The 13,875-nt window shown below is 35.7% G+C and overlaps 1 protein-coding gene across 4 annotated transcripts in view; it reads left to right on the top strand.

Moving 5' to 3' along the window:
• Positions 1-13,875, top strand: part of EHBP1 (EH domain binding protein 1) — a 348,334-nt gene that overhangs the window by 240,801 nt on the left and 93,658 nt on the right. For all 4 annotated transcript variants that reach the window (XM_060169057.1, XM_060169058.1, XM_060169056.1 and 1 more), the window contains 3 exons: positions 3,262-3,440; positions 4,080-4,128; positions 11,834-12,733. In XM_060169057.1, coding sequence (XP_060025040.1) covers positions 3,262-3,440; positions 4,080-4,128; positions 11,834-12,733 — 1,128 coding nt within the window. The remainder of the gene's footprint in view (positions 1-3,261; positions 3,441-4,079; positions 4,129-11,833; positions 12,734-13,875) is intronic.

The raw sequence follows: 13,875 nt of genomic DNA, 5'->3' as shown, positions 1-13,875 counted from the left end.
ATTGATAGTTAAAAGACCTATCACATTTCACAGAACTAGAACAAAAAATTTTGCAATTTGTGTGGAAACACAGAAGACCCCGAATAGCCAAAGCAATCTTGAGAAAGAAAAACAGAGCTGAAGGAATCAGGTTCCCTGACTTCAGACTATACTACAAAGCTACAGTAATCAAGACAGTATGGTACTAGCACAAAAACAGAAATATAGATCAGTGGAACAGGATAGAAAGTCCAGAGATAAACCCACGCACATATGGTCACCTTATCTTTGATAAAGGAGGCAAGAATATACAGTGGAGAAAAGACAGCCTCTTCAATAAGTCGTGCTGGGAAAACTGGACTGCTACATGTGAAAGAAGGAAATTAGAACAATCCCTAACACCATACACAAAAATAAACTCAAAATGGATTAAAGACCTAAATGTAAGGCCAGACACTATCAAACTCTTAGAGGAAGACATAGGCAGAACACTCTATGACATAAATCATAGCAAGATCGTTTTTGACCCACCTCTTAGAGAAATGGAAATAAAAACAAAAATAAACAAATGGGACCTAATGAAACTCAGAAGCTTGCACAGCAAAGGAAACAAACAAGACAAAAAGACAACCCTCAGAATGGGAGAAAATATTTGCAAATGAAGCAACTGACAGAGGATTAATCTCCAAGATTTACAAGCAGCTCATGCAGCTCAATATCAAAAAAACAAACAACCCAATCCAAAAATGGGCAGAAGACCTAAATAGACGTTTCTCCAAAGAAGACATACAGATTGCCAACAAACACATGAAAGAATGCTCAACATCACTAATAATTAGAGAAATGCAAACCAAAACTACAATGAGGTATCACCTCACACCAGTCAGAATGGCCATCATCAAAAAATGTACAAAAATAAATGCTGGGGAGGGTGTGGAGAAAAGGGAACCCTCTTGCACTGTTAGTGGGAATGTAAATTGATACAGCCACTATGGAGAACAGTATGGAGGTTCCTTAAAAAACAAAATAGAACTACCATACGACCCAGCAATCCCATTACTGGGCATATACCTTGAGAAAACCATAATTCAAAAAGACGCATGCACCCCAATGTTCATTGCAGCTCTATTTACAATAGCCAGGACATGGAAGCAACCTAAGCATCCATCAACAGATGAATGGATAAAGATGTGGCACATACATACAATGGACTATTACTCAGCCATAAAAAGAAATGAAATTGAGTTATTTGTAGTGAGGTGGATGGACCTAGAGTCTGTCATACAGAGTGAAGTGAGTCAGAAAGAGAAAAACAAATACCATATGCTAACACATATATCTAAAAATCTAAATCTAAAAAACAAAAAAAAATGGTCGTGAAGAACATAGGGGCAAGACGGGATCAAAGACGCAGACCTACTGGAGAATGAACTTGAGGATATGGGGAGGGGGAAGGGTAAGCTGGGACAAAGTGAGACAGTGGCATGGACATATATACACTACCAAACGTAAAACAGGTAGCTAGTGAGAAGCAGCTGCATAGCACAGGGAGATCAGCTCAGTGCTGATCTAGGGTGATCCCACCCTAGAGGGGTGGAATAGGGAGGGTGGGAGGGAGGGAGACGCAAGAGGGAAGAGATATGGGGATATGTGTATATGTATAACTGATTCACTTTGTTATAAAACGGAAACTAACACACCATTGTAAAGCAATTATACTCCAATAAAGATGTTAAAAAAAGCTATCATTTATTCTAAGGTAAATATCCTCCTATATTGGGGATTCTATTTTTTATCTACTTGTTCATATTAAGTAGAACTAACCCAAATTTGCTGATTTTTTATGACCTGGAAATTTTTCAGCATTGACTTTGTATAGGTGATCATTTAAAGAACAACGCTTTGCTAGATTCATGGTTGTTTATGTAACAATTTGTTAATCAGACAGTTAATAAAAAGTAAGAAATTACATTCTTGGTGTTTCTTACTTGTCTTCCCACAGGAGCAGTGAATACATAAATCATAATTATGTGGGGTTGATTTAAATTGTTTGGCACTAACATCCTTTTGTCAAATGGGGGCATCATTGGTCTTTCTTAAGTAAGCTGTGTGGCAAGAATGGTTTGCTTGTTAAACTCAAATGATATTAGGGGTAAATAATTGTTCTCCTTTCACCTTATTTTAGAGGGCTTCTATTTATGTCTATAGCCAGCACTCTTAATTGATAGCAATATTTAAAGTCTAGAAACTTTTAGTCGTTTTTTTATAGTTTTCAATTATATCAACCTCTAAAGTTACCATCACAAAATGTGATTGTTATTCAGTAAAAGAAAATGACATGGTTTTAAGAATAACAAAAGTTTAGGATAAAAATCTTATTATGAGTCTTTGTTTTGTTGTTATCGTTGTTTTAAGTATATGAACAAGGGGAAAAATCAAATAAATGCTTTAGATTTAAAACACACATCCCCCTACACCCACACACCTAGCTAACCTAATAATGTCCAAAAGTAGCCATCAATAATTAGAAGATATTTGGAGCAAATCCAAATTATATACTGATGTGTGCTATTACTACCAACACCTGACTGTCGCTAATAACTAAATCTGTTTTGCCAGAATTAAATTTATATAAGAAGTATGTTTGAATATGGTTATCATTGCACTAAAATGTGTATGATTACTGTATGTATATATATTTTTTGGTCGCACCTCGCGGCCTGCGGGATCTTAGTTCCCCAACCAGGGAATGAACCTGGGCCCCTGCAATGAAAGCACCGAGTCCTAACCACTGGACCACCAGGGAATTCCCAATTACTGTATTTTTAAAAACTATTATTTTGACCTCTTCACTACTAACAATTTGTGCTACAGTTAGACTTCAAAAGACATTCTTTTTAATATACTCAAAAAGAAACTATATTTGTACATGATTGCATTTGGGGAAGATTTTTTTAGTATGTGAGAGTTATATAGATATTCAACCTTAAGTATTTAAATACTTTAATGTTTCCATTAATGTAGCTCTTGGCCTGTTCTTATGTATAACATTAAAATCTTGCATATGTATATCTTTGTCAAGCAGACGCCATAGGCTTAAACTGAAGATAATAACTTAAGATTCATGTCTCCTTTCTTAGAGGTTACAGTTGTCTTAAAGTGACAGTTTTGAAGTACCTAAACTGACATCAAAGTGTTCAAGTGATCCAGTTAGGTCAATTAATGTTAATTTTCATCTTCCATTAAATTATTTTAATGTTTTCCTCTTTTCATTTTTTTTAGCCGAGTCCTATACCAAGTCCTGTTTTGGGACGAAAGCCAAATGCTAGTCAGTCATTGCTTGTATGGTGCAAAGAAGTTACAAAAAATTACCGGGGAGTGAAAATCACCAATTTTACTACATCGTGGAGAAATGGTTTATCTTTTTGTGCAATATTACACCACTTTAGACCAGATTTAATGTAAGTAGAAACACTTTCCATTCCTATAAATATTTTGTAAATAATAAAGTTTTATAAAAAAAAAGAAACAAACCATAAAATAATTTCTTAGCACATGTCCTGAAATACTTGATTTTTTTTTTTTATCACCCATACTCTTGCTTTTTGGGAGAAGAAATATATCCCAGAAAGAAAAGTCGTTCCTTCTTGATGCCTAAAAACAATCTTTTCTGTTTTAAAAGAGCATATTTTTTTCCTTAATCTCGTACAAAAAACTGACTTCAAATTATTATGAAAATTGTGTTAGTGTTAAAATGAGATGAGACAGATAAGCCTGTATCTCTTTATACATTGACAACAAGGGGTTACCTCATGGTGAATTTGGTTGTCCAGGCTAGTCTCTGGTCCCCTACCTTAACTTCTCTTTTAGATGGAAAGCTTCAGGCATTGGAACTTGTAATCACTGTTATTTATTAATTATTTAATAATTTATTTATTTCCTTAATTTTCCACACTATTAGTTTTGTTGATAGAATTGCTGTGAAATTGCTAGTTACTCTTTGGTATTATTGAATGTCAAATTTTAAGATTCAGTTTGTTTTAAAAACAGCTGTTTTTATCAATTACTGTATGTACCTACTGTGCCATTTTCTTCCTCAGTGACTACAAGTCTCTGAATCCTCAAGACATTAAAGAGAACAACAAAAAGGTAAGAATTGCCAAAGAAAAAAAATACATAGTGTCAATTTTGGCTTCTCCTCAGGCATTTATTAATTTGGGGAAAGTGAGGTGGTTTTGTGAGGTCCTAACTATAGCTCACAGAAGGTAATCTGTTTCCTGTCAATTTTGGCTTCTCTGCAGGCTTTTATTAATTTGGGGAAAGTGAGGTTGTTTTGTGAGGTCCTAACTATAGCTCACAGAAGGTAGTCTGTTTCCTGAAGTTCCAGTAGGATGCATGGTTTACTCTAGTTTGTCATGGCCTTTAAAAATCACAAGTGCCAGACTGGCATCAGATTATAATAATATGTATGAACTTCATAAACTGTTAAATGTTTGTTAAAGCATGTTGCTTTTATTTAGCTCTTAGCAAGATTTAGCTTTTAAAAAGTGCAATCCAAACTGTTGTGCCATGAGTTTAGAAAAACCTGTTGGGAGGGGATGAAAGCAGGAGCCTGATGGGTATGCAAAAAAAAAAATCCATATGTTCCCAGAGGCAAAAAGATTGAACATTGGTTCTTTTTTTTTTTTCTTTTTTTCCCCATTTTTTCCCCCTTTTTCTGGTAAACTGTGCATTTTTTTCCACATAATTAATTAATGTACTGAGGTCAGAGCTTCCCAATTGATGTGGGGAAGATACTGATCCTTCAGCCCTCAGGGTAGCTGCACAGGCCTGAGTTGCTAGAGCCCTCTGGGCCAGCTGACTGTGGCTGCAGGCTGACTTAACTATGTATCCCAAAATGCAGCACGATATTACAATTTTCTGTGTGCACCACAACATAAAAAAGGAGGAAGCACCTATCTCAGCATACAGCAGGTACTCATTTAATGCTTTTTTTCCTGCTGAATTGAATTCTTCAACTGAAAAGTGTTGTCTTAGAGCAAGAGTTCTTAACCTGGGAGCTATGGATAGAGTTCAGGGGATCCTTGATCATGGCTAGGGAAAAAAAAAATTATTTTCTCATTTCTTTAACTGAAATTTAGCATTTTCTTCAATTTTCAATTTAAACAACAAACCACTGTAGTATTAGCCATGCCTGAGACTTTTTCACCTTTAGAATCTCAGATATTTTCATATCACTTTACAGTTGCAAATATCTACAGCTACCTTTTAAGCTCATCACTTCTTCATAATTGTAGCAGTTTGTACATCCATAAGAAGCACATTTGTTTCTCAAATTCCATTTTCCTAATATTTTCAAATACTTATTTTTCAATAATTGGTTTCTTTTGTAATCATATGGGTTTTTTTTTGTTTTTTTGTTGTTTTTTTTCGGTATGTGGGCCTCTCACTGTTGTGGCCTCTCCTGCTGCGGAGCACAGGCTCCGGACACGCAGGCTCAGCGGCCATGGCTCACGGGCCCAGCCGCTCCACAGCATGTGGGATGTTCCTGGACCAGGGCATGAACCTGTGTCCCCTGCATCGGCAGGTGGACTCTCAACCACTGCGCCACCAGGGAAGCACCATATGTATTTTTTTAACTTTTTATTTTATATTGGAGTATAGCCGATTAACAATGTTGTGATAGTTTCAGGTGCACAGCAGAGGGGCTCAACCATACGTACACATGTATCCGTTCTCCCCCAAACTCCCCTCCCATCCAGGCTGCCACATAACATTGAGCAGAGTTCCCTGTACTATACAACAGGTCCTTGTTGGTTATCCATTTTAAATATAGCAGTGTGTACATGTTGTTCCCCAACTCCCTAACTATCCCTTCCCCTCATCCTTCCCCCCTGGTAACCATAAATTCATTCTCTAAGTCTGTGAGTCTGTTTCCGTTTTGTAAATAAGTTCATTTGTATCATTTCTTTTTAGATTCCCATATAAGGGATATCATATGATATTTCTCTTTCTCTGTCTGACTTACTTCACTCAGTATGACAATCTCTAGGTCCATCCATGTTGCTGCAAATGGCATTATTTCATTCTTTTTAATGGCTCAGTAGTATTCCATTGTATATATATACCACATCTTCTTTATCCATTCCTTTGTCGATGGAATAAAGGTTGCTTCCATGTCTCAGCTATTGTAAACAGTGCTACAATGAACACTGGGGTGCATGTATTCTTTCGGACCATGTTTTTCTCTGGATATATGCCCAGGAGTGGGATTGCAGGGTCATATGGTAGCTCTATTTTTAGTTTTTTAAGGAACTTCCATACTGTTCTCCATAGTGGCTGTACCAATTTACATTCCCACCAGCAGTGTAGGAGGGTTCCCTTCTCTCCACACCCTCTCCAGATTTTATCATTTGTGGATTTTTTGATGATAGCCGTTTTGACTGGTGTGAGGTGATATCTCATTGTAGTTTTGATTTGCATTTCTCTAATAATTAGCAATGTTGAACATCTTTTCATGTGCCTCTGGGCCATCTGCATATCTTCTTTGGTGAAATGTCTATTTATGTCTTCTGCCCATTTTTTGATTGGGTTGTTTGTTTTGATAATATGAAGCCTCATGGGCTGTTTTTCAATTTTGGAGACTTGTTGGTCACATCATTTGCAAATATTTTCTCCTAATTTGTGGGTTGTCTTTTCATTTTGTTTATGGTTTCCTTTGCTGTGCAAAAGCTTTTGTGTTTAATTAGGTCCCATTTGTTTATGTTTGTTTTTATTTCCATTATTCTGGGAGACAGATCGAAAAAGATATTGATGCGATTTATGTTAGAGAGTGTTCTGCCTATGTGTTCCTCTAGGAGATTTATAGTGTCCAGTCTCACATCTAGGTCTTTAATCCATTTTGAGCTTATTTTTGTGTATGGTGTTAAAAAATGATTTAATTTCAATTTTTTACATGTAGCTGTCCAATTTTCCCAGCACTATTTGTTGAAGAGACTGTCTTTCCACCTTGTGTAGTCTTGCCTCATTTGTCGTAGATTAATTCACCATAGGTGCGTGGGTTTATTTCTGGGCTTTCTGTCCTGTTCCACTTATCTATATTTCTGTTTTTGTGCCAGTACCATACTGTTTTGATGACTGTAGCTTTGTAGTATAGTCTGAAGTCAGCCTGACTCCTCCAGCTCCGTTTTTCTTTCTCAATATTGCTTTGGCTATTTGGGGTCTTTTGTGTCTCCATACAAAGTTTAAGATTTTCTGTTCTAGTTCTGTGGAAAATGCCATTGGTAATTTGTTCAGGATTGCATTGAATCTGTAGATTGCCTTGGGTAGTATAGTCATTTTGACAATATTGATTCTTCCAATCCATGAACATGGTATATCTTTCCATCTGTTAGTGCCTTCTTCGATTTCTTTCATCAGAGTCTTACAGTTTTCAGAGTACAGGTCTCTTGTCTCCTTAGGTAGGTTTATTCCTAGGTAATTTATTCTTTTTGATGGGATGGTAAATGGGATTGTTTCTTGAATTTCTCTTTCTGATCTTTTGTTGTTAGTGTATAGAAATGCAACAGATTTCTGTGTATTAATTTTGTAACCTGCAACTTTACCATATTCATTGATGAGCTCTAGTAGTTTTCTGGTGGCATCTTTAGGATCTTCTGTGTACGGTATCATGTCATCTGCAAACAATGACAGTTTAACTTCTTCTTTTCCAATTTGGATTCCTTTTATTTATTTTTCTTCTCTGATTGCTGTAGCTAGGACTTCCAAAACTATGTTGAATAAAAGTGGCAAGAGTGGACCTCCTTGTCTTGTTCCTGATCTTAGAGGACATGCTTTCAGCTTTTCACCATTGAGTATGATGTTAGGTGTAGGTTTGTCATATATTGCCTTTATTATGTTGAGGTAGGTTCCCTCTATGCACACTTTCTGGAGAGTTTTTATCAAAACTGTGTGCTGAATTTTGTCAAAAGAGTAATCATGTGTATTTTATACATATCATAACATTATTCTGAGAAGGGGTTCATTGCCAAAAGAATTCATGGGCCAAAGTCATTAATAACCTCTAGTCTAGGCTAAAGTTTTTAATTTACTTTATTTAAATAGTTAAAACCACCAGTGAGAAAAAGACTATAAAGAGAACCTTGATAAAAGTTCAATTAACAGATGAGAATTTAAATCAACTTTTTTTTTACTTTTATTGCTCTCTAAAACCAAAAATTTATATTTCCATTAAAGAATTCTTGTTTCTTTGCAAATGCATGATGCTGGCCCCAGAGAAAAACATTTAAAAGCAGTCAGTTTTTTTAATTGAAATATGCTATTAAAAAAGATAATCTTTAAAAATCAGTATAACTTTCTTTATAGAAATCATGCTTCAAAATAAGGCATTCTCTTGAATTATTTCTTGTATGATTTTGAAGAGCCTGTGTCTGTCAAAGCAAAATGCCTTATTTTTCGTCAATTAAGTTATACAGTTGGCCCTCTGTATCCATGGATGTGGAACCCACAGATACAGAGGGCTGGCTGTATTCTACCATTTTACATAAGGGACTTGAGCATCCCCAGATTTGATATCTGCAGGGGGTGTTGGAATTAGTCCCCCATGGATACCAAGAGACAACTGTATCTTTAGATATGACAGTTCTTTACCTGCATTTTCTTGCATTTGAATAAGCAAATTTAAATGCAGACAAGAGCATTATAAAATAAACCATTATTATTTTTTATAAAGTGAAGCTTTCAAGTTACTGTTTAAAATTTTGAAAAGCAAACATTTTTTATTTTACCTAGCTATATATTTTTAAAGAGTATGAGGAATCTCATTAGGGCTTAAGTTATACTTCTTTACATTATTTTCTTCAGAAATTTAATAATGATGAACATACCTTGGATTTACATATTATTACAAAGAGAAATATATCTCATTAAAATTTTTTCTCAATTAAATCTTAAAGGGCAGATGATTATAGCTTTTTTTTTTTTTTTTTTTGCGGTACGTGGGCCTCTCACTGTTGTGGCCTCTCCCGTTGCGGAGCACAGGCTCCGGACGCGCAGGCTCAGCGGCCATGGCTCACGGGCCCAGCCACTCCGCGATATGTGGGATCTTCCCGGACCAGGGCACGAACCCATGTCCCCTGCATCGGCAGACGGACTCTCAACCACTGTGCCACCAGGGGAGCCCTAGCTTTTTTTTTTTTTAAATAAATTTACTTATTTATTTCTGGCTGCCTTGGGTCTTCGTTGGTGCATGCGGGCCTTCTCTAGTTGTGGCCAGCAGGGACTACTCTTCGTTGTGGTGCATGGACTTATTGTGGTGGCTTCTCTTGTTGCAGAGCCTGGGCTCTAGGCACACGGGCTTCAGTTGTTGTGGTACATGGGCTTCAGTAGTTGTGGCTCACGGGCTCTAGAGTGCAGGCTCAGTAGTTGTGGCACATGGGCTTAGTTACTCTGCGGCATGTGGGATCTTCCCGGACCAGGGTTCGAACTTGTGTCCCCTGCATTGGCAGGTGGATTCTTAACCACTGCGCCACCAGGGAAGTCCCAATTATAGCTTTTTGAAAGGATTTTAATTTAGATGATCCCATTCATTGCACAAGTCAATACATAATTGTTGTTATACTTTCCTTTTCATCACTTTGCAACTTCTTTTTTTTTTTTTTAACATTTATTTATTTATTTGGCTGTTCCGGGTCTTAATTGAGGCACATGGGATCTTTAGTTGCGGCATGCAGAATCTAGTTCCCTGACCAGAGACCAAACCTAGGCCCCTGCATTGGGAGCATGGAGTGTTAACCACTGGACTACCAGGGAAGTCCCACACCTTCTTACCTGATATCTACATTGAGTATCATTTGCTACCTACAGGCTTATTTCCGGCTTTACACAGTTCTTCCGGGTAACCCCATCTGCCCTTAATTGGACTTAAAACAGTACAAGAAACAATGCCTGTGTCTTAAGTTCCATGCAGATGCATAACATAACTGGCAGTGACTCTTTACCAATTAAATAACATCTAGCAATGAATAAGACTATTTTCTTTTAAAGACCTCTTTTTTCTCCACACGCAGCTAAAAAGACAGTAGGTAATTGATTATCGCAGAAGAGGTTAACCTATGGGAAAATTCCTTTATAAAGTCTTGACCTCGCTTACAAGAAATCTGGTTTGTTTTTAAATTTCTTTTAGTGCAATTAGTGTGCATAAAATGAATTGCTACATGAAACAACATACCAGCAGGAGATTACCCACAAGTAAGCTAATCATTTTCCCAGGTCTGTAAAAAGTGCTGAATAAAAATGGTATTTACCTGTGACATCTGATCTTAACCAATATGTCAGTGTTTTAGATAATTGGGAAATGTTTAGAATACTGCCTGTGGTGCTTTTCCTGATGGTCTACAATTGATGTCTGTCAATCAAGTTGTCAGGACTCATGAGGAAGAAAATGACTTTAATTTTCCTAAAACATGTAAAATAACAAACAGGCCCAAACATGCACACCAACTGAGCCATTCTCTCAAGTAAATATTTTGAGGTACCTATACTATAAAGCATAGTGCTGTGAAAATTGAAGAGGTTCTAATATCACAATTTATTTTTCATTTTCTTTCTTATTCCATAACATTTATTAAACTACAGGAAGAATACAAGAATTAAATTCAAAGGTAGAAATGCACTGTAACATGTATATGCAAAAGACTGATTCCTTCTGAATTGTTACATAATTTCCTAAACTTTCTTTTTAGAAAAACTTTGAGTTGTGATCCTATATCTGGGTTGTTACAAAGATGAGACATTTTATATCCCAAAGCAAGAATATAACTAGAGGGTCCTTAGTTTTTCCAAGAGTATATCTAAATGTTTAGCCATATTTTTAATGCTTCCTAGCAACACAATGCTGTTTTCAAGGGTTAGTTCAGGATAGTAATAATTAATTGTAAATTGAGAAACAGCTTTGATTCTTCAAAACTAGAAAAACCTGATGTGCCACAGTCATTTAAAGGCTAACAAAAGTTATACAATGCAGCCTCACATTCTAAACTAGGTTGTACTACTCAAAACATTTCCTTCTTTCCAAAATGGATGAAGTGAAAATGAAGTCACTCTTCTCATTATGAAAATCAATCTTAATTGGGCGTTTTAAAAATGTTTCTATGTTTCTAGACTTAAGTAGCACTTACTTATATTTTATACCAGGCAATCTAGGAGTTAGTTCTTTTGGGATATCTACCTGTACTTTATCTTCACAAATCACTGCAATTACATGACCACTGAAAAGAGGGGTTAATAGGAATAATAAAGCTCCAAATGAATTATTATTTCTTTATACCCTAGTTCTTTATCACAAAGTCTATTCTAAGTTTTTTTGTCTGTTTGTTTTAACTCTCATTTTTGCCTGTTTTCTTTATTGGAGAAGAACATTTCAACTGTTATTAACTAATAAAAATGTTTTACTCTTGGATCTACCAAACTTTTACAAATTTCCAACTTGGAATGTTGCTCTGTTCATGTGGCATAATGTCAGTGGCATAATGTCAGTAACATAATATACCCTCCAATAGCAACAAAAAGCCATTAAAATTTTGCTTGTTTTTTTAAAATGGTAACTGAATTGTGTTTTATTTTTAACTCTTTTTTGAGGTGTAATTGCCATATAACAGTACCTCAGTCTCAAGTGTACAACATAATGATTTGATATTTGTATACATTGTGAAATGCTCACCACAGTAAGTCTAGTTAACATCTGTTATTTTGCTGTTTTTAAAATGTGATGATGTTTTAAGTTTCTTTAAAAAAGTTAAAATGTATGGATTGTCTGAACTCTTCAATATATCTTCTGTTTTTCTTTCCTCTGAAGGCATATGATGGATTTGCCAGCATAGGAATTTCCCGGTTATTGGAACCTTCTGATATGGTTTTATTAGCAATTCCTGACAAACTGACTGTTATGACCTATCTCTATCAAATTAGGGCACATTTCAGTGGGCAAGAGTTAAATGTTGTTCAAATAGAAGAAAATAGCAGTAAAAGCACATATAAAGTTGGAAACTATGAAACAGATACAAATAGTTCTGTTGATCAGGAAAAATTCTATGCAGAGCTTAGTGATCTGAAACGGGAGCCTCAGCTGCAGCAGGCTACCAGCGGAGGGGTAGACTTCCTATCCCAGGACGACTCTGTATTTGTAAATGATAGTGGGGTTGGAGAGTCAGAAAGTGAACACCAGACTCCTGATGATCATCTCAGTCCAAGCACAGCCTCCCCTTACTGTCGCAGGACTAAAAGTGACACAGAACCCCAAAAGTCCCAGCAGAGCTCTGGAAGGACTTCAGGATCCGATGACCCTGGAATATGTTACAGTACAGATTCAAACCACACACAAGTTTTGTTAGGCAAGAAGAGACTATTGAAAACGGAGACTTTAGAATTAAGTGACTTATACAATAGTGATAAGAAGGATGTGTCTCCACCCTTTATTTGTGAGGAGACCGATGAGCAAAAGCTTCAGGATATAGACATCAGTAGTAACTTGGAGCAAGAAAAATTAGAGAATTCCAGACCCTTAGAATGCAGATCAGATCCTGAATCACCTGTGAAAAAACCAAGTTTATCTCCCACTTCTAAACTTGGATATTCGTACAATAGAGATGCAGACCTTGCCAAGAAAAACCGTAATTCCCTGAGGCAGACAGAGTCTGATTCAGATGCTGATAGAACCATCTTAAATCATGCAAATCATTCTGCAAAAACAGTCCAGGTAAGTGAGTTAGAATGATGAATACATATATGTAGTAAATAGTTATTCTTTTTTGTTGTTTCTTTTTGTATTCATAGACTACTTTACAAATGATTAAAGGTGAAGTATAATTTCCCATTTTAGAAAAACCTGCTCTTCATTTAAAGTTTATAATATTTTAAGCCTATAAATAAATCCCAATTTCAAGATTGAAGAATAAAGAATGTCAACTTTTCAAATCAAAATGTTATTAACCTATAAAAATATTTTACAGAATAAGTCAAAGCTATTTCAGTATTCCATTTTGTAAGCATATCATTCTGGAAATGTATAATGCCAAATTAAAATATTTACCATTTACAGCATTTTCTTCAAATACTTTAGTTGCATTGCAGTTGGTAATTTTAGTCCCATCATTATTTGTGGTTAAAAATCCCAGTAACATCGAAATTTCTCCCCATGTGGGGAATATGGCATGGATTTAATTGAATCTATGGTGCCATCAGTGATAAGATATACCATTATTTTATGTACAACAAAGAAAGAAAAACACTGCCAATAAATTATGATACATGGTTTTCTTATCACATAGAATTTTTATTTTATACCTAGTGAAAGAGTTCTTTTAGACTTATTTAGGCATGGATTTTTTAATCATATAATGCTCTTATGTATACATAAAAAGGAATTTTTTAGCAAAATAAATTGGTTAAGGTATAATCAATTTAGAATTAGAGTTTAGACTAACTCTTATGAATCACTTTGTGATATAGAGTTGTCGGTGTTCCTGTTTTTCCACATAGTATTGTCCTCTGTGCCATCAAAAGCCTGATGTTACAACAGTGGTTCTCAAAGTATGATCTGGGGACCTCTCAGGCTCTCCAAGACTCTTTCCGAGAGTCCCCAAAGTTGAAACTATTTTCATAACAATACTAGAACTTTATTTACCTTTTGCACTTTCATTCTGTCACAAGTGTACAATGGTGTTTTCTGGAGGCTACATGGTTTGTGATATCTCAAGAGACTGAATACAGAAGTAGATATGAGTATATAGCTGCCTTCAATTAAGGCAGATATTAAAGATTGATTTGCAAAAAATGTAAAATAGTGCTGTTCTTCTCAGTTTTGTTTTTTAGTGTAGTTATTTTTATTAGAATATGTTA

This window comes from Lagenorhynchus albirostris, chromosome 13 (genome assembly GCF_949774975.1).
Source record: "Lagenorhynchus albirostris chromosome 13, mLagAlb1.1, whole genome shotgun sequence".
In the NCBI taxonomy this organism is placed as follows: Eukaryota; Metazoa; Chordata; class Mammalia; order Artiodactyla; family Delphinidae; genus Lagenorhynchus; species Lagenorhynchus albirostris.
Note: the sequence above shows the minus strand (reverse complement) of the source record. Positions and strands in the feature narration are given on the sequence as shown.